Genomic DNA, 18,535 nt, shown 5'->3' on the forward strand with positions numbered 1-18,535 from the left:
TCCCACCCCTCGGACGGACCAGATTGCCATTTCTGATCGCCGAAGACGTAGCTTCCGCACCAGATGGCGTGCGTTGCCAGGCAGATGTGAATCGTTACGCCTACTAAGCCTTGCCGCTCATGCACATCGAATGCCGTCACACCTGATACTCAATATTAATGTACTGTCCTGCAGAACCAACTCATGTTTGCATACTTACCGTATGATTTACAACTCATCATTATTGATTTAATGTATTATGCCTACTTATCTTTTCAAATGAACCTGACTACTGTAAGTAGCTGTTTTTTGCATTCAATTTAAAACATTCTAATTAACTATTAAAAAACCCTGCTAAAATATGTAGTTACGAGTGACGTTATTATACCTAATTGGAAAATATTACGACCCACTTTTGTGTTTACACTGTATGTTAATCATTAATTAAAAAACTCTCACTGCTAAAATATGCAGTTACGAGTGACGTTATTTAGCCTAATTAAAAATTAGAATACTCAGTGTTGCATTTACGTTGCATTTTTAACTTTCTAATTAGCATATTAAAATTAATCTCATATTTAATGCATTGTTTTCCTACACGTTGCGGATTAATAACATTCTATTTATAGAAGATTACTTCCTATTTATAAAATGATTAAACTCGTTGCACCTTGTCTAAGCTAATTGTTTAATTTATTTCAAGTTTATTTTTGCCATTACCTAATTAAAGGAGACCCCGATTAATATTTTTATAAGTAAAAAATTTATATTTAAACAATGGCTAATTCACCAATAATTAATAAATAAAATTAAGCTAATTTAAGGTTTACTATTAAGTAACCTATCCAATCATAACAATATAGCAGAATACAGAGTGTCACAATTTGTCTCCTATTCCGCAATTTATAAATATAATTCATGAATTCCATGAAAATTTATAAGTAGCATGATAAAAGAATTATCAAAATTCAGTATATTAACCTTTTGTTAATTAAGTTTGTATACATTCCACAATGAAGTGTTGATGTTGTGATAATGGTTAACCAATGAATTATGATTTTGCGCAGTAAATTTGAATTTGAAACAGTTTTGCATACTGCGTTTTTTTAAATAGAGAAAGCTTTCTAAGACAGAAAGATTTTCATAAATAGCTTTTTTTAAATAAAGCTGCAGTAACATTTGTAACATGATTATATGTGTTCAACTTCCTGTTCAGTCTGTTCACATGATGTCAACTTCTATTACAATATCACAACAATAAAGAATATCACAACACTAGATATGCAGTTGTATCTTCCATTCTCATATATCAAACTCCTCGTTCACGATTCGAATATATCGCACCACGATGAAAGATTACAACGGACCAAATTACAACAACCAAAGAATCTAAGCAACAACAATCAACACAGGAAAAGAAAACTAATTTTACCTAATAAATGGAAACCAGAGATATAAATCAAAAATAATCTGAAGAAACAACAACAGTCAAAGAATCTGAACGATTTCTTTTGAATAAGGGTGAACATTACACTGTAGGAATTTCTGGCAGTCATGTATAATTACTAACACCTTTGTTGAAGGAAGTTCTCCCCTTTTTGAAAATATCCCGTTAATTTCTCTGGCGCAGATTTGTTGAATACTCCATTAAATGAATAGAATTCATTAACTTTTGTAGGTATACTGGTTATGCTTGAAAAACTTGAAGAAAATATTTCGCTTTATCACCTGAAGCATTTGCTAACATTGACACGGCTGCAGAAGATTCTTTGCCTTCCGTCACCTGTACGAAATGGAGAAATTAAAAAAGGTTTTGCTTTGAAGATTTATTCAACTTTGAACTATCCATTTGATGTTGCAGACATAATAATCGGTCCTCATAGCTTAACCGCAATAGCGATACAAAATGTTTGTGAATGCTGTATTCAGCTGTAATATGAAAAAATAACACAATGAAAGTGATGGTATCCGCTGAGAATGAGATTTCAAGTTCAAACTTTGAAAAGCGTTTCAATGCATTAATTGCTTACATGAAATCTATCCGTTTGATGAAGACTTTGTGGGAGCAGTTCAACATGCAGATTCAATTTTGGGAACGTCAAATGGAAGTTATTTTCAATAGTTTTTTAATTATTTCCAGCCAACGAGTGTCATAGTATGATGCTTCCGTTGCTATTTTCTGTAAAAACTTAAAAAGTACATGCCGCCAAATGCAGAGAATACACCCAAGCGTTATGTAAATTTAAAACCTGTGATGAGTTAAAACAACGGGCCTTAGAAGATCCGATGTTTCAAAAGCGACTGAGGAAATTGATTTTCTATTTCTGATCTTTAGAGCAGAATCTACTATTAAATATCAGTAGTTTGTAGATCAGTTTTTTACAGTTTCTAATGTTGACATTATAAGAAAAAATGCTGATTTTAGTTGTTTCACTTCTCAATGTGATGGTACTGTGGTCATTTTGGGCGTACAATGTTGTTCGTTAAATTTTGTACTTGATTAGACACACACAAACCGAGCAAATGAAGTTAAATATGGAGCTTTATTATATTTACAATGGAAATGTATAATTCTTGTTAACGCAAAAGCAAAGTTATAATAAAAAATTTTTTAGCATTAAAAGAAATATACACTATTCCACTTTATCACTTTCAACGATTGCGTTTTCAGAAGAAAATGCTAGTTTGACTTTCATGTTGGAGACAGGTTTAATTTTCAGCACACTGGTCACATCACCAGTTTGGGAAGAATGCAAAGGAAACGACTGTGAGAGTGCACTTCCAGGCACAACCGATTCACGAGCAATTTTTTCATTGTTGACCGCATTGCATGATGCTGTTGGAAAGTTGAAAAGTACGTTGTTGGATCTTGGGGCGTTGACCACATTAAGAAAACACGTGTAAAATGCTTAAAATGTTCCTTTTTTAAAATTTGCTATAATAGATAGTATGAAAAATGTTGTATATGCTGGACTTAAAATATTTTCGATTTAACTCACTCGATCGTTTTCTTAACTGACCATACTCGGTTGGCCAAGAAGAACCCAAACCTACAGTCCACTCTCTCCCCGCGCCTGTCAAACTAGCTTGACAGGCCTTCGAACCTGAGCATCGCAGGCGTACAGAACTCCCCACCGGTTCGTACGTGAAAAGACCGAAGGTGGGCAAGGCAAAACAACAAAAGCAGCCCAGAAAGTTCAATGAGCAAAGAAAAAATAGCACCTTAGCGAATCTGCGGTCACCTGTTGTGTAGCCAATACATTTGATACATTTAAATGGGACCGTTCTACGGGTCTGTTATAATGCCAATTTTTGGCCTGGATTTCTCCAGTTCGCCGAAATTTGACGCAGTGGATACTCCTGCATTTTCCACATCGAAAGGAGTTTCGCAGGAACGCATGTTGACATCTAGTTATGCGAAAAAATCAGATGTGTTGCGCTATTTGATGGATGACTGCTGATTCGATTCTTGAATGAATAATAACTGAAAGAATAAATGTACGAATCGGTGGGGGGTTCAGTAAGCCTGCGATGCTCAGGTTCGAAGGCCTGTCAAGCTAGTTTGACAGGCGCGGGGAGAGAGTGGACTGTAGGTTTGGGTTCTTCTTGGCCAACCATGTCAAAGTATGGTCAGTCAAAAAAACGATCGAGTGAGTTAAACGCAAGCGGATCAAGCAACGCAAAGAATACACGTTCGTTTCTTCGACAAGAGGCAATCAGAGGAACGTACTCAGTCGACAGCAGCAAACAGAGAGTTAATACGTATACAGGAACAAGCAACAGTACGGGAACTAATGATAAATCAAACGGCAAAGATCTCGACTAACTTCGGTGTCTATATATATATGGCTATTCTTTGTCCGTCATCGCATAGGAAACGACATTGTTCATTCGCCACACAACGTTCGCCTACAATTATTTCAAAATTTCAAGAGCAAATTAATATTAGTCACAAGAAAAGTCGCACAACGTTCATTTCTATCGATTAGCAAGCGATCGTACTTAATTTCGCAAATAAACATTATTCAAGACAAGCTCAAACGTACATTGAAATTGCACACAAATTTGCATTCAAACCAGACAACGCCTATTTTCTTCAATTTCATTCTTCAATTTCTAAAAGCAAATCTTTCTCTGTATTAAACGCTGCAATTTGGGAAAACTGCCAAAAACTCGACTCTGAAAGTTATTTAAAAATGCAAAGCTCTCCGAGTCGTGTTTTTTGCACTTTTCCCATATTTGTGATAATTCACGAGCAAAACGTTTTCACTGCTGACCGCATTTCTTGAGGCTAGCGGATAAAAAATATTAAATGAAAACATGCAGTCATGAAAATAAATAAAAGCACATCTTTCCCTGTACTTAACGCTGCAATTTAGGAAAACTGCGAAAAACTCGACTCTGAGAGTTATTTAAAAATGCAAAACTCTCTGAGTCGTGTTTTTTGCACTTTTCCCATATTGGTGATAATTCACGAGCAATGTTTTCATTGCTGGCAGCATTTCGCGAGGCTGGTAAATGAAAAATATTAAATCAAATATGCAGTTAATCATGATGATGAAGTCTATATGCTATTAACATTGCATTGTTTGTTCATAATTCATTGGGATCAGGAGAATGAACAGAAAGAGCCCAGTCGTAAAGAGATCTGTACTTAAATTTAAACATAAAATTTATTCTTTTGATACTTACTGCAACAGCGGGACGCTCTCAGCTCTTCAAAAGGGCTTTCGCCATCGCCACTATTCAACAGTCTGTCAGGAGAACAGTATACTTTAACAAACTCCTAAATAACAATATTTACTGTATGTTATATAATAATTTTACTTACGTTTTTTCTTATGAGCTGAAAGAAAAAAATAAAAACCTTGCTGGCACACCGCGAGATGGGGAAGGTACCACGTCTTCCCTGGCGTACTTGATGCCAGTGCTTCCTCAGCCCATTCGCTGTCAAGCTACGACAGCATGCGCTTGTGTAGTCCTTGTCAAGTCGGACCTCTCTGCTAAGCTGCTTTTCCAAAACTCAGTATCGTCTTATCGCTGTCCCGTAATTGTTCGGCAGGCTGGCCATGCCTGATTTCCACAGCAGTCCCACAAAGTACCGGATTCCATCAAAGAATAAGGATTCTTTGAATTGCCGCTTCATTTCAGTCTGTCCGGACTCTGCCTCCGGAGGGAGAATACTGATTCCTTCCAGTTCCAAAAGCTTCCGGTGGATCGCGTTCAGATGATCGTTCGTTTCGGCGCAGTGGACCCTGAAGTTGTCTCCTTGACGTATAACGACTAAGTGGATCAGATTCGTAGAGAAACAGCAATGCGAGAGAACCGACAAGAGGGAGAGTCTGGAATGAATGTGTAAATTGAGGAGGCATCATTTATACGCTTTAAAGTGGGGTAGTAGGTCGGGACGCTCAGGTACACTTGTGTGCTGTAGTAGTCCCTATACAGAGCATTGCAGAAATAAAAATTCACAGCAAAACTCAAATTGAAAATTATGCAACGACCGAAAAACTACGGGCTCGCTCATTGGTGATAGTATTGGAATGTAATTTACATACTGTGCGTAATTTGCATACCTACTAAGCGAAAAATGTGCACTTGCCATATTTATCAACGGAGATGGATAAAATAAAAATTTGCATGCGAATACGTTCGATTTAATGCAAATAGTTTGAGTTTTCCTGACTATACGTAGGATTTTCTGGAAAACTGTAAACTTTAACAACTTCTAAATAACGCCGGTAGTGAAATATCTTTTGAAGAACTGAAAGCGTCCCTCTATTTAAGGAAGTATCAAAAGAAATAAGAAATGATGAATAGATTTTTTCCTTCAACAGATAAACGAATTCTAGCATTTCCTTGTTGGCATAGTAATTTTGTTGAAGATTTAATTGTTACTGCATTGTTTAAGATGATTTTGTATGATTCGCATACCGTTGGTTCCTAGTGTGCATACCATAGAATTTTATTGGTTACTCCCGTTAGAGTATTTTACGTGAAAATTTTATAACTTAAAAACTAACTCATTTTTCTTTAAAAAAGATTTACATAAAAGAAAACAATCTTATTATTTTCCATTTTAATATACATTCAAATTTAAGTACAGATAATTTTCGATTTAACATTGAGTTCTGTTTGTTCTCCTGACCCTAATGAATCATATGAAAAAACAGGCGATGTTAATAACATTTAGATTGCTAATCATCATGATTTAGTTAGTGCTCATGTTTGACTGTATATTTTGATAATTTGCTCCTTGTAAATTTGGTGAATTGTTTAAAATTTTCATTCGCATAGTCTGCGTTCATTTGACTTCTAAAGTACGATGCTCTAGCTACTGTTGCTGTCGAAGCAAGCGATTACCATGTACATCCTTGCAGAAGCTAAAAAGTGAACGTCAGGTGTTTGTTGCTGATTGATAAACAGAAATACAATATTTTACCAGCAATGTCGTCACAAAATATGTTCCTCTGTCATCATCTGGACAAGCCCAATCAATTGCTGAGCGTCAAAATTTTCTATTCCAAAGATCAGATGCTGTGTGAGATAGTTGTGCTGAAGCGGCTGAATCAAGATGACGATTTTTCTACAAATGGGAACGCTGTTCAACGATAGCGATAAAAGTTGACAGGCTGAAAATGGATAAATATAAATAGAATAAAAATAGTAAAACTTTGAATATGAGAAAACTGACCATTAAATTAAAAAGTAACCAAAATTCGACAAATAGCACCCACTACAAATAGTAATCGGTGAAAGTTAGTCGGCTTGAAAACCAATGAAATTTATAACCAATCAAACTTCGATGCGGCATGCCTTTGAGGGTTGGCAATATTTGAAATGAGAAAAGCACAAATCATTGAACAAACTACATAACTTTGAAAACATTTGAAGCTTTTTGCCCAACTAATTGGAAACATTTTCACATGTACGTGTGCGTCGAATAGGAATATATTATTGTATTTTGAAGAATATGAAAATTTTAAATTGCATCCATGTATTTTCATGTCATTTTAATTAAAAAAACATTACATATATTTGTTCATTTTCTTTTTTACCATCAATATGATTATAAAAACTCTACATAAACTTTATTTACATAATTCAAAATGTTATTTTAAAGGCACATCTTTTACATTTGTGCCTTTTTCAATAATGATTAAAATTTACGCTTTAACTTATTTACGGCAATTTTGAATAACAGTTTGAAATAATAAACTCATTATAAGACGAAATAGTTATGAAGTAAAACAAGAAATTTGAGATAAATATCATAATCATATTAGCTATAATGATCGTCTAAAAAATGAACCAAACAAATATGTACACACTGTGTATCATTGAATGCTGAGTATAAAGTCGCTAAGTATTTCATTTTAAAATGAAAAATATGCAAATGAACAGTGTCAACATGCAAATAGTCATGTGGTTGTTAATACAGCGATCTCCAGAAGATGCCAATTAGCGTGATCGAACCAGTTTAAGTATTTACTAAAAACTGCATGTTCAACGCCATTTTTTCTAGGAAAATTGGAAAAACATAGGACATGCAAAAAAATTAATAATGAAGTCGCATATTTGAAGAACGCAATAATTTGGAGAGTAAAACAATTCGCGATATAAGGATATGAAAAAATAAACAATAATAAAAAATACTGGTATGGGTAACTCGTTTTAAGATATTTGAAAATAAAAATACTCGTTAAAACAATTATAAAATGACAAAACCTGTGCATATGTGTATAAATAAACTTGCTCCTGTCGCATTATCGAATGATTTTTGATAGGCAAATAAATTCATGTTGTTAGCGGAAAAAAATTCATTCTTTTCAAAAAATGTACTAAACGTTAAAAGGGTATTAAATGAAAAAAATACATGAAAGAAATTAAAGAAACCTCCCATTTTCTTCGCTCCATGACATCTTAGATGAAAATTTCATTTCATTTTCCACTGCTTTGTGTAATTATTGTTGTCTGTTTACGCGAACATTCATATTCTACTTAAGCTAAAGTCTATTAAACAAGAACTTACTTTTGCATAATTATCGTTAATGTAATCGTAATATTATATTGTAGCGGACGCAGGTCGACGCGCAACAATTATTGTATTTGTACGAACTGTAGAGGAAGAAAAAAAAATTAGCTACCGTAAACAGATTGAAACTTGAAGATCACGGAAAAATTACGGTGTGCGGGTGTTGGCAGCCAGTGAAGTGATATAGTGGGTTTTTGACGTATCGATGGCAGTCTTTGTTAGTATTTGAAAATGAATATTGTACTTTATATCTGTCTTTTGGATGCGAGAATTCATTGGAGAAGCGCGAACTCGTGAAAGGGGGCAGCCGGGGCCAGCAGTAACAGGACGGACAGCACGGCCAAGGAGACGTACCCGTCGGCCGACTCTGCTGCGTCGTCGCCTAGCGATGACCTTGGCAGCAGTCCGGTTGGGGCGAGCGAAGCCATGGAGAGTTGCTCGTTACAATATATAAAAAGGTTCGGTTTAGATATGTTAAAGGAAGAATTTTTTTATCAGAAAATAAATGCCTTAAAGCGCATTTCTATATTTCAGGATTTTCAACGATTATTTTCTATGTGAAAGCAATTTTTTATTTAAACTAGCATTGTTACAGTAAGAAATTATTGTGCCTACTATTCTTTAAAATTACCGTAGTATTTATTCGTTAGATTGACATGTGCGTTATTGTACTGTTTTTGCCTATTTGTGAAATTTGAAATTTCGATATGAATAAAGTATTAGATATGATTATGTTTCATGGTCGTTTTAAGCCATTTGCATTTTATTCAACAATTTGTACTTTTTCTTTTCATAATTTTATTGTTTTGTTTAATTGCTTTTATCAGAATATTGATTTTGCTTTTCACTATTCTAAACTCACTGTTTAGTGACAGGACACGATGTGCTTATGGATGGAATGAAAAGTTTATCGCCAAAGTGTGATCGGCTGAAACAGTTGTACGAAAGTTGCTTCAACAAGTGGTTTGCAGAACACTATTTAAAAGGTGATAATAGTGATCACTGTCAGCCCCTGTTCAGAATTTATCAGGAGTGCGTAAAGCAAACTCTTCTTGAACATCGTATTGATTGGTCTGAAGTGGAACAAAACATTATTGATACAGAACGGGACAAATCTTATTCTACAAAGGTTTTTCTTGAAAATTTGAAAACTGGCAATTATTTTTTGCTTTTCGTTTTTTACTTATATATATATATATATATATATATATATATTTGTTTGTTTGTTTATATGAATTACTTTCAGAATGGAAAACAACGATAGTAGCAGTACTGGCTCACGTTTTGATAATCTGGAACAATGTTTAGAGAGTTTTATCGAAAATTCAAGACAGCTTTGCATGGTAGCTAGTGATTTTCAGGCTTCCAGTCAAACGGTTCTCAATCAGAAAATACAGGCTGTTCTCGGAGGTCTTCAAGAACTGAGTGCTAAACACAGCAAATTTAACGATATCAAAATTCCCGTTGAACTGCTTGATTACGTCGATGCTGGAAAAAATCCTCAACTGTACACAAAAGATTGCATAGAGAAAACTTTGATACGTAATAAAGAAGTAAATGGGAAAATTGAACAATACAAAAAATTCCGGGCTTGCTTACTGAATGAGCTGACTGATTTATTTCCAAAAGAAACAATACAGTACCGCACAATTCGGGAAGATGATCCTGCTGCAGGACGACCATAATTTTTTTTGTATCCAAACGGTTTGTGACGTGTTTAAAAAGAATAAATAAATTTCAAGAAAGTAAATTTTGATTAAAATCATAAGGTGAAAATAAAGAACGAAATTTCAACGCTAAAGCAGTCTCTTCTTCAACAGAAAGTGCACATTGACGCCAGTCGATCCTTTCAGGACAGTTGAGCAAATCTTTGTTTGTCAAAGCTTCGCGTGCGAACTGTACAGGAAATTGTTTCATACGACGCACAAACAATCGTTGACCATAAGGTAATTCGGCATAAAAATATGGACAACCAGGTGAAGCAATATCACCCAAGGAAACATCTTCCGACAATTCTGCCATGTCGACACCGTGATTGGCTGCGGCCTGTATAAAACACTGACGAACCAACATCGATTTCGAATTTGCAATCGGTACAGCGTGCACTTGTAAATGCTGAGTGCGGTAATTGCGTTCAAAAAATATGACAGTGCGATCTTGGGCGGCGAAAAATTTCCGCAATGATTCTTTGTATTTTTCTATATCTTCAAGAACATCATCATCTGCTTCGACCATTGACTGTATATGACCAATAGGTGTGATCAAGAAATGATCGTCGCACAGACCACCTTTGGTCAGTGACAAATAAGCGCTGTCGCCGATAGAAATTATCAAATGCTTTTGCACCTCTTCACTGGACAAGCAAAACCAACATGGGCCAATGTTCACTTTCTTCTGTGGCACTGCTGTGCGAAATCTTTTCTTCGAATTACTAAAATCAAATAAGTCATTTAGAATATTTTTCCTTTTGAAAATAATACATACGAGTTTCGATTGTCAACAGCAGATGCTTCAGCTTGGGCCATGTCGAAAAAAAATTGCTTCGTCGTTGGGATAGAATGATGGGCCTTTCGTTTGCGAATATTTATTTTATTTTCCAATTCCTCCAAAACTTCCGCATATGGGAATTCAGTAGTATTGGCTGGCAAATCGATCAGCTGACTGCGAACCATATGTTTCATCGGTACGATGTTAAATGCGAATAAATATTTCAATTTCTGCGGATTACCATTTCTAGCCAAGCCGATAAATCGTGTAGGATGACAAGTTTGCTCCTGGAGCATTTTGTGGTTCCTGTACGGAGGACGCTCGTAATGGCACCCGGTGTTTGCGGAAAAATGATATCTTGGCTTCAAAGCGGCTGCCAATTTGGAAACTAATGCTGAACAATTCAACTCTTCATCTTCAAACAAATCTGGAATATATGAAGAATTCTTTTCCACGCCAAGTGGCCACTGACTAGTCAGTAAAATGTCCACTCCGATGAAATTCGCTCTGGCCGTAGCTTGACCAATCAAACTATCGACCGTCTCAGCGCTGAAATGTGTCTCATCTTCGTATTCAGCTTCCGTGCCACTAAGATAAGCAATTGTCAAACCAGATGCACTAGTAAATATACCTTTTTTTCCGAGATAAATTAAATTGTGCCCCAATTCTGTTCCGGCTTCAGTACGGTAATTGCGAACGCTATCCACTTTAAGCGGACCCAATATGTAAGTGGGAATGGTGCACCGAAGTTCTCCATTTAAAACACGGCGATTCTCTTGCAAATCAGCGCCAAAAAATTCTCCACAGACGAGCATCATTTCAAAAGTTCCAACTTTACGTAATACTTGTTCCATTCGTACCCAAAGATTCACAAAATTACCATCTACATCACCACAGACCAATATACGTTGTTGATAGGGCTGTAAAAGTGACATTTTCAATCTCTTTTCGATCAGCAAAATAAAATATCTGTAAAATGAACATTATTTCGAAATCAAATTGTAAATAAAAATACAAAATGCAGTATGAATAGTTATATTTCAAACTAGCATCGTAACACAATTTTACAATAAAAGTACAATACTTTTACTCATATCGAAAATATCGCTTTTAAATTAAAATTTATTATTTACATTAACAAGATTAATCGTGTTCATCTTCATTTTCACCAGGACAGCTTTCAAACATATCATCTTCGCCTAAAAAATGCTCATCAGTAAAATAAATAAATAAACAAATAAATGTCTGAAAATTATCGCAGAGAAGAAACAATTAGACTTCTCTCAAAGCTTTTCAACTGTTATAGGCTGAGCTGCTATGGAACTTTGCGAAGTCTAATTTCACAAAATTTACATCGGACAGCCAGATAATTAACTTTAAATTTACATGCTTAAATTAAACAAACAAATAACTCACTTTGATAATGAACGCAACACCAAATGCAATAATTATATTTTGCACGGAGATACATTTTCAGTTCATCCAATCGTCTGCAAAGAACACTTTCTGGCAATTCTACATGCGCTTTCTCTTTAACAGTATCATCTTCATCTTCTAAACCATCTTTCTTTTTAACCGCAAACCAAGGCCAATACCAATTCTCCAAAGGCGTAGCGTCCGAATCCTAAATAAATGATAAAATAATTGAAGATTTTCTGCTTTAAAATACTTAATTCAAAGATTTATAATGCTAGATTTGTGCTAATATAAATAAATATTTTTGAACTTTGAGAAAGTTCATAAATCAAATGAACTTTTGTTTTCACGGCGACAAATAGCAACCACAAAACGATGCAATATCATGTAAGCTGAAAATTAAATAAAACATGAAAGTTGAAAAATATCAAACTTACACTAGAGATATCCAAGTTGTAACACGTCTTCTGGGCTGCAGAAAATGTTTTAACTAATGACTGGTAATTTGAACGTTTTCTATTCCTAAAGAATTAATTAAAAAAATAACAACAAGTTTTCAAAAAGTTTGTTTCACATGTAAACCATAATGTAAGAATTAGACAATAATAACTATATAATAATGATAATAAACCTCTCTTTGTATTCTTTATTTAAACGTTCTTTTTCTCTACGCATCACTTCAGCCATTTCTTTAGCTCTTTTAGCTTCTTCATCTTCATGACCAAGACCCATACGGTCATTTTTAAGAACTAACTTGAGTGGTTCCTTTAAATGCTCGTTTGCTTTATGTAATTCAGAATTACTGGGTCGTTTACCAAGAGCTGATCCCGGAGTAAAACCCATTTTTTTGAGCATTAAAAAACCTTTGTTCCGTTCATCTATCGCTGTCTCCAAAGCGGTTTCTCGTAAAACTCGTTCTCTTTCACCAGATTTTAATTGTCTGTTTTGCAAATCCGCAGTGACCTTAGCATTTTCAACTTTGTAACGCTTAGCAACACTAGCTGCAACTATTCCCGGACGAACATCAGCACTTAAAAACGAAATGATAACATTTATAAAAATAACTCTACAATAAAAGTGTTACCATTTTGCTAGAATGCTTTCTGACATGTAATCATCTTCATCATCCATTATTAAATTTCTTTACGATAAAAATTTGCTATAAGCTCAACATTACAATTGATCGGTAAATTATAGTATAAATTAATCTGATAATCAAGAATCAATTCTAAATTTCATTTTGGAACAGATTATTTTTTTAACTTTTACAATTACATTTATCATTTTGGTTAATTCCTGATTAAGTAATTTACTTTAACAGCTTTGTTTGAATTATTCTCTTTATATACATTTGAAATTACGAAAGTTGAAGGTATTATTTTACAATAAAATATTTTTTTTGAAAATTTGTATTAAAATATTATTAAATTTATTTAATAAATGCATTTTAATTATTAACCATACTTAAATTAATTTAAATAACTTGTTAGATTTCAGAAAAACTGAAATTCTTTTATTATTATTGTTAAGAAGAAATCTTTTCTCAACAATTATTATTATAGATTATTTATTTCTGAAATTATAAAAAAATATAATAGTGTATTATATATATTTTTTTCATTAGAGAAAATTTTTTAAGAACAATATCAACAGTATATTGATAATGCATAGAAACAAGTAAACAATTTTATGGAAAAAGTATGATAGCGAAAGAAAATATTTTTGTTGTTGATTTGCGTTTAAGCAATCATGAATTATAATGTAGTTATTGTAAAATGGAATGGTGCATTGTTATTACATAAAATGGCTAAAAATGTACTGATTGTAGCTGAATTATTAAACGACAAATGCACACTGTAGGTGATTTTGAAATTTCCAAGATACGAAAGTGAGTGGTAAACTTTATTGCAATTAAAACAAAACTCTTGATGTACTTTAATACGTCAAATGTATTATAAATTCATTAATCTTTTTTATTTATGGATTGAAATATTTTGTTAATTTATTATGCATGCTGTCATGCGTTTAAAATGTTTACCAGTTAGCTGAAATAGAAGTTAGTTTTTATTTGGTGATTAAAGTTTTGTTATTATAATTTATTTCATGATTTAAAAAAAATTATTTTATTATACACTACAGGAAAGTGGGTTTCTTGTGGTGAACAGGAAATTCAAGCTGACTGAATATGCCTTAATTAATTATAGAATGACAGTCTTAGTCCTAGTCAAATATAAAAACCACGCCATTCTGAGGCTTCCTAGAGAGCTGTGTAAAAATTGTATAGGTTTGCCAATTTGACTTGACAACAATATGGATTTTTGTTTCTGTGCAAACAACTACATGATATTTATAAGCAAAAGAATTCAGTTTTCCTTTCAACCTGATCCGAGTATTTGTCAACATTCATTACAATGAAACAATTATTTTTTCAAGGACATGATTGTTTTCTTTCTTTTTTTAATGATCGAAATCGGTTGTATAAATCAGTTTCGTGATGGTACATTTTCACTGTGGTTTTTAATTCTGTTTTTTTCATAACAAACAATTTTGATAACGTTAGAATTTTCCAGTGTTGCTGATTGAAACGGAGAAGGTATTGAATTTTTGCTTGTTTATTTACAGTTGAAAGCACAACTGTTGGAGTTGTCACAATTGATCCACATACTGTAATTGTTATTATTGATTTTCAGGTATAAAGTGTACAGTGGAAAACGTCAAACGTTGAAGATTTGTTGAATTATTTGAATTGCGATTGTTTGTCGAATCGGATTTTCACTGCTTCGAACACAGAAAAGCACTGTATCACGAGTGTATTGTCGGAATGAGCTGTGCGGAAAGTTGAAATGAGGATGTTCGAAAAGTATTCAGGTGTTTGAAAGTCAACTCGTTGCTATAAATTGCAGCAACGAAATGTTTTGTTTACGTGATATGGATTGATAATCGGCGCTGTTTATCAACAGTATTTTGTTCAAAGTTGCATTCACCTGCACGAGTGTTGTTGATTTGCGCGATGTTTATATATTTTTAAAATTTTCGTTTCTCTTTTTTATGCCAACAGCAATAGTTTTTTTATGTTTTGTTTTCAGCTCTGTGTGCAAATCGAATGTTTGAATCGTTAAAACGAACTGCTTCGAAAATCTCCACGAGAGAAATGGACGAAATGTGCACTGCATTCGTATGCAGAAGAGAAGTGGATGTTTTTGGTGCTTTATTTAAATTGACCTTTGAACAACGCGTTTGAAAACAAATTACAGTGTTATCGTGGTGTTGATTGGTTTTTTTTCGATTTAATTTGATCCAATTTGTCTCTTGGGCAGAAAAAAAATATGTTCGATATGGACAAGAAGAATAATGCTGTTTCAATAAATACTGCTAATGACGACGAGATGCTAATTTATCCATTTCACGAATCGCCGCCGCCAGCGAAGTGTGGCGAAGAATTTGCCGTTGGACAAGAATTGGTAGCAAGAAACGCTTCGGAAGGGCATTTGTCGAAAAATAAAATACGAATGAAATGGCGCCAAATGGTGAAGAAGGTTCTGCGCGTGCCGGACCCTTGGGAAATGTTGAAGTTGAATTCCAGCCCAGTGGAACAGTGCCTGCGTTACAGGTATTCAGCGTTGCGTGGCGAATGGGTCACCGATAGGGTTTTTGTGAAAATTGAAGACGAACCGTTCGACCGGGGCGCCATGCGTATATGCTATCGTTTGAAAAAGTGCCCGGGCGTGCATGAAGACGTGCCCAGCGATTGGAGCAAAGCGACAAATTTTGTCGCCAAACGTTACATCGCGCAGAGCGTCTCTAGGGAGACTTATTTTGAAGATGTGCGTCTGCAAATGGACGCCAAACTTTGGAGTGACGAGTTCAACCGCCACAATCCGCCGAAAAAAATCGACATTTTCCAAGTGTCGATAGTGGAATTTGTCAACCGACCAGAAAAACCCCTTTTCCACTTGGAACACTTCATTGAGGGGAACTACGTGAAATACAATTCCAATTCTGGCTTTGTCCTTTCTTCGTCGGTTTACCGTCAGACGCCACAAGCATTTAGTCATTTCACGTTTGAAATGAGTGCCCATCAATTAATTGTGGTCGACATCCAAGGTGTTGGCGATTTGTACACCGACCCCCAGATTCACACCAGTGACGGTATTGGGTACGGTGATGGCAATTTGGGAACAAAAGGCATGGCGTTGTTTTTTTATTCGCACGCGTGCAATTCAATTTGCCGTTCGTTGAATTTGGCAGAATTCGATTTGGCGCCAGCCGAACGGGCCAGTCGAAAAAAGTCTTACGCTATAAAGCAGCATTTGTCGGAGACGGTGGTGCGTGATGCGACCCAACGTTGCCGTGATTTTTGCCCCTCGTCTGGAATCAGGGCAATGGATTACGTGCGAGCCAGGTCGGCAACGTCGATGATGGCCGCGAGCAGTGGTGACTTCACACCGCTCAGCCCTGGACATTATCCGGATGTTTTCAATTTCACCGAATCTTCTGATGAAACGTCGTCATCCGAAGTGAACGGTTCTTCTTCGGCTTCGGCACTGCCAATGGAAGCGGCAGCAACAACTGGGCGCCGACGAATTGACTCCGAAGTCGATTCGTCCAGTAAACAAGATTCAATGAGAAATCAGTATTGGGCAGGGCGACGAGGAAAATCCCTACCGGCCTGTATAATTACGCAACAGTTGCATTTGCACAATAGTGAGGACAATATTCTCGGCCGTATACACTTGGACTTGGCCCGGTATCACGAGCTCGGGAGATTTGTTGAACCGGATACCCAGTATGACCGCAGTGCAGCCTGGTTCCACCTCGAGAAGGCGGCTGAGTGTGGGGTGCACGAAGCTGTTATGACGATGGCAAAAATTTACCTCGGCGTCGAACACGAACTGCTGGAAGATTTTATGGAAGATGGTACGACAGATGAAAATATTAATCAAGGATTGAAATTGGCCGAGAAACTTGCAATCAATGGAGACCGCTGGGCAACGCTGCTGTTAGCTGAACGTTATGCTAGTGGCCAGTTGCTCGGCTCGGAAAGAAAACAAAGCTACAAAACAGCGCTGTTCTTCTACAATAAACTGCTCGAACAAGTGGATCCGAAAGGTAACGTCGACATTGCCATTTATGAAATCCATGCTGTGATAGCGGACCTCTACCGAACGGGAGGAACAGATTTGAAAAAAGACGTCAATTTAGCTGTGTATCATTATAACGAAGCGGCAGCTTTAGCAACTGAAAATTTGAAAGGAAAACTTGCCATGAAGTATTACACCGCTGCTGAACAATGTGCAGCTGAAGAAGGTGAATAATAAGTTGGAAAACAAAGAATAAACTTTATTCTTATCATTTTTTCAATTTTTGTTATTATATGTTGACAAAGTTTACCTTTCATACATTTTTTCTTCGTTATTATTTCAAAAATCTATGCTCAAACATCGATATATGTATATATATATATTTATATTTATTTATTTATTTATTTGTATTATGTACGTTAATTGTTTTGCTTGTTTTCATATCTAGAATAATAAATAAACAGGTTGAAAAAGAAGAGAGAAACGAATATTTAAAAAAATGATTGATTTTCTTGGCTCAAAATAGCCCAGCTGTTCCCCTCTCTGCTAGTAACTAATACTGAGTGAAAAATAAAATTCAGTAGTGGGAGAAATTTTCACTGGTGTCAAAAGATTTTAAAGACTTGCAAACAGAATAGACATGACGCTAGTAAACATCGTCGTCATGATCCAGTAATTCAATTACTGCTGAATTTCATTGCTGTTATTCAAACAGCTATTTTCAACAAGTTTAAAATAACCAGTCGATTCATCTGACATTTTCAGATGACGAATCATCATATAGCTGATGAAATGGTAATTAATAAAACATGAAAGCATTTCCAATCATATTATTATTATTCAAATTAGTAGTAGTGATCCATAACTTCACTCAGAAAAAATAATTTGCTTTTCGTAAAAAAAATAATATATTCTTACTAATAAAATACCACTCGGACAAATTTGAGCATTTCCAAAATCATGTTCACGATCAACAAACTTCACAAAAAAATAAATATAAGATAAACAGACTCGGTTAATTACCACAAGAGAGATGCTGAAAAAAGTGAAACTTGTTTCTGTTGTCAAAACAGGATTGCATTTAAACATTAAAAAAATTAGCGTCTTTTGAAACTTGCCTTCAATAATTTTTTCCTTTTTTCACGATCGCTGAGTTCATGTCGCTTTTTGCCGTGCGTATATTTTCTCTGCTTAAGATTCAGTCGTATGTAGTTTTCATTTTTTCGACGGATGGGCTTTCTCTTATTCAGAACTGTGGTTGGCATTTCGTCCAAAACATCATTCTCAGATTCCAAATTGATTCGACTCGAACTCTGCTTTGCCGACGACGACTCTGCCGCACCGTCACCGCTTTCAGATTGAAAGGCAAGCTGTGACAATTGATTATATCTCACAGCCATATCTTCCGGCTCAGAAATCTGGGAACGGATATAGAAAATCCACATCAGATTCAAATTCCTCCGCACCGAAATCCTGCGAACAAGCCCCGCAGTAAATGATGCATCGCATGATTCACGGGACGACTGTTTTTCGCTTG

The 18,535-nt window shown here is 35.2% G+C and overlaps 9 protein-coding genes across 9 annotated transcripts; 7 read left to right on the plus strand and 2 right to left on the minus strand.

Moving 5' to 3' along the window:
- The first annotated feature begins 1,940 nt into the window (after positions 1–1,940).
- Tsp_07627 (hypothetical protein) lies at positions 1,941–2,883 on the plus strand. The gene is given in 5 exon segments (XM_003381030.1): positions 1,941–2,100; positions 2,120–2,134; positions 2,177–2,267; positions 2,405–2,461; positions 2,700–2,883. 5 exon segments carry the CDS (start codon positions 1,941–1,943, stop codon positions 2,881–2,883), a joined length of 507 nt encoding a protein of 168 aa, XP_003381078.1.
- Positions 2,884–3,475: 592 nt separating this feature from the next.
- On the plus strand, positions 3,476–3,805 carry Tsp_07626 (conserved hypothetical protein). Its single transcript, XM_003381031.1, has one exon. It carries the CDS (start codon positions 3,476–3,478, stop codon positions 3,803–3,805), a length of 330 nt encoding a protein of 109 aa, XP_003381079.1.
- A 9-nt stretch (positions 3,806–3,814) lies between these two features.
- Positions 3,815–5,125, minus strand: Tsp_07625 (conserved hypothetical protein). Its single transcript, XM_003381032.1, has 7 exons — positions 5,082–5,125; positions 4,847–4,979; positions 4,811–4,825; positions 4,672–4,765; positions 4,375–4,490; positions 4,125–4,158; positions 3,815–3,888 (listed from the first exon to the last, which is right to left on the minus strand). The coding sequence occupies exons 1-7, from the start codon at positions 5,123–5,125 to the stop codon at positions 3,815–3,817; spliced, it is 510 nt and encodes a 169-aa protein (XP_003381080.1).
- Positions 5,126–5,791: 666 nt separating this feature from the next.
- Positions 5,792–6,524, plus strand: Tsp_07624 (hypothetical protein). Its single transcript, XM_003381033.1, has 3 exons — positions 5,792–5,918; positions 6,277–6,382; positions 6,425–6,524. The coding sequence occupies exons 1-3, from the start codon at positions 5,792–5,794 to the stop codon at positions 6,522–6,524; spliced, it is 333 nt and encodes a 110-aa protein (XP_003381081.1).
- A 1,752-nt stretch (positions 6,525–8,276) lies between these two features.
- Tsp_07623 (mediator of RNA polymerase II transcription subunit 10) lies at positions 8,277–9,699 on the plus strand. The gene is made up of 4 exons (XM_003381034.1): positions 8,277–8,454; positions 8,884–9,092; positions 9,118–9,143; positions 9,261–9,699. Exons 1-4 carry the CDS (start codon positions 8,277–8,279, stop codon positions 9,697–9,699), a joined length of 852 nt encoding a protein of 283 aa, XP_003381082.1.
- A 52-nt stretch (positions 9,700–9,751) lies between these two features.
- On the minus strand, positions 9,752–13,048 carry Tsp_07622 (putative G-patch domain protein). Its single transcript, XM_003381035.1, has 6 exons — positions 13,002–13,048; positions 12,549–12,947; positions 12,355–12,439; positions 11,971–12,125; positions 10,499–11,470; positions 9,752–10,445 (listed from the first exon to the last, which is right to left on the minus strand). The coding sequence occupies exons 1-6, from the start codon at positions 13,046–13,048 to the stop codon at positions 9,752–9,754; spliced, it is 2,352 nt and encodes a 783-aa protein (XP_003381083.1).
- A 1,329-nt stretch (positions 13,049–14,377) lies between these two features.
- On the plus strand, positions 14,378–15,028 carry Tsp_07621 (hypothetical protein). The gene is given in 5 exon segments (XM_003381036.1): positions 14,378–14,414; positions 14,540–14,607; positions 14,623–14,725; positions 14,821–14,929; positions 15,004–15,028. The coding sequence occupies 5 exon segments, from the start codon at positions 14,378–14,380 to the stop codon at positions 15,026–15,028; spliced, it is 342 nt and encodes a 113-aa protein (XP_003381084.1).
- A 215-nt stretch (positions 15,029–15,243) lies between these two features.
- Positions 15,244–17,232, plus strand: Tsp_07620 (myosin heavy chain kinase B). Its single transcript, XM_003381037.1, has one exon. It carries the CDS (start codon positions 15,244–15,246, stop codon positions 17,230–17,232), a length of 1,989 nt encoding a protein of 662 aa, XP_003381085.1.
- A 531-nt stretch (positions 17,233–17,763) lies between these two features.
- Positions 17,764–18,493, plus strand: Tsp_07619 (conserved hypothetical protein). The gene is made up of 2 exons (XM_003381038.1): positions 17,764–17,793; positions 18,356–18,493. The coding sequence occupies exons 1-2, from the start codon at positions 17,764–17,766 to the stop codon at positions 18,491–18,493; spliced, it is 168 nt and encodes a 55-aa protein (XP_003381086.1).
- Positions 18,494–18,535: the final 42 nt, after the last annotated feature.

This window comes from Trichinella spiralis (genome assembly GCF_000181795.1).
Source record: "Trichinella spiralis strain ISS 195 chromosome Unknown Scfld2, whole genome shotgun sequence".
Classification (NCBI taxonomy): Eukaryota; Metazoa; Nematoda; class Enoplea; order Trichinellida; family Trichinellidae; genus Trichinella; species Trichinella spiralis.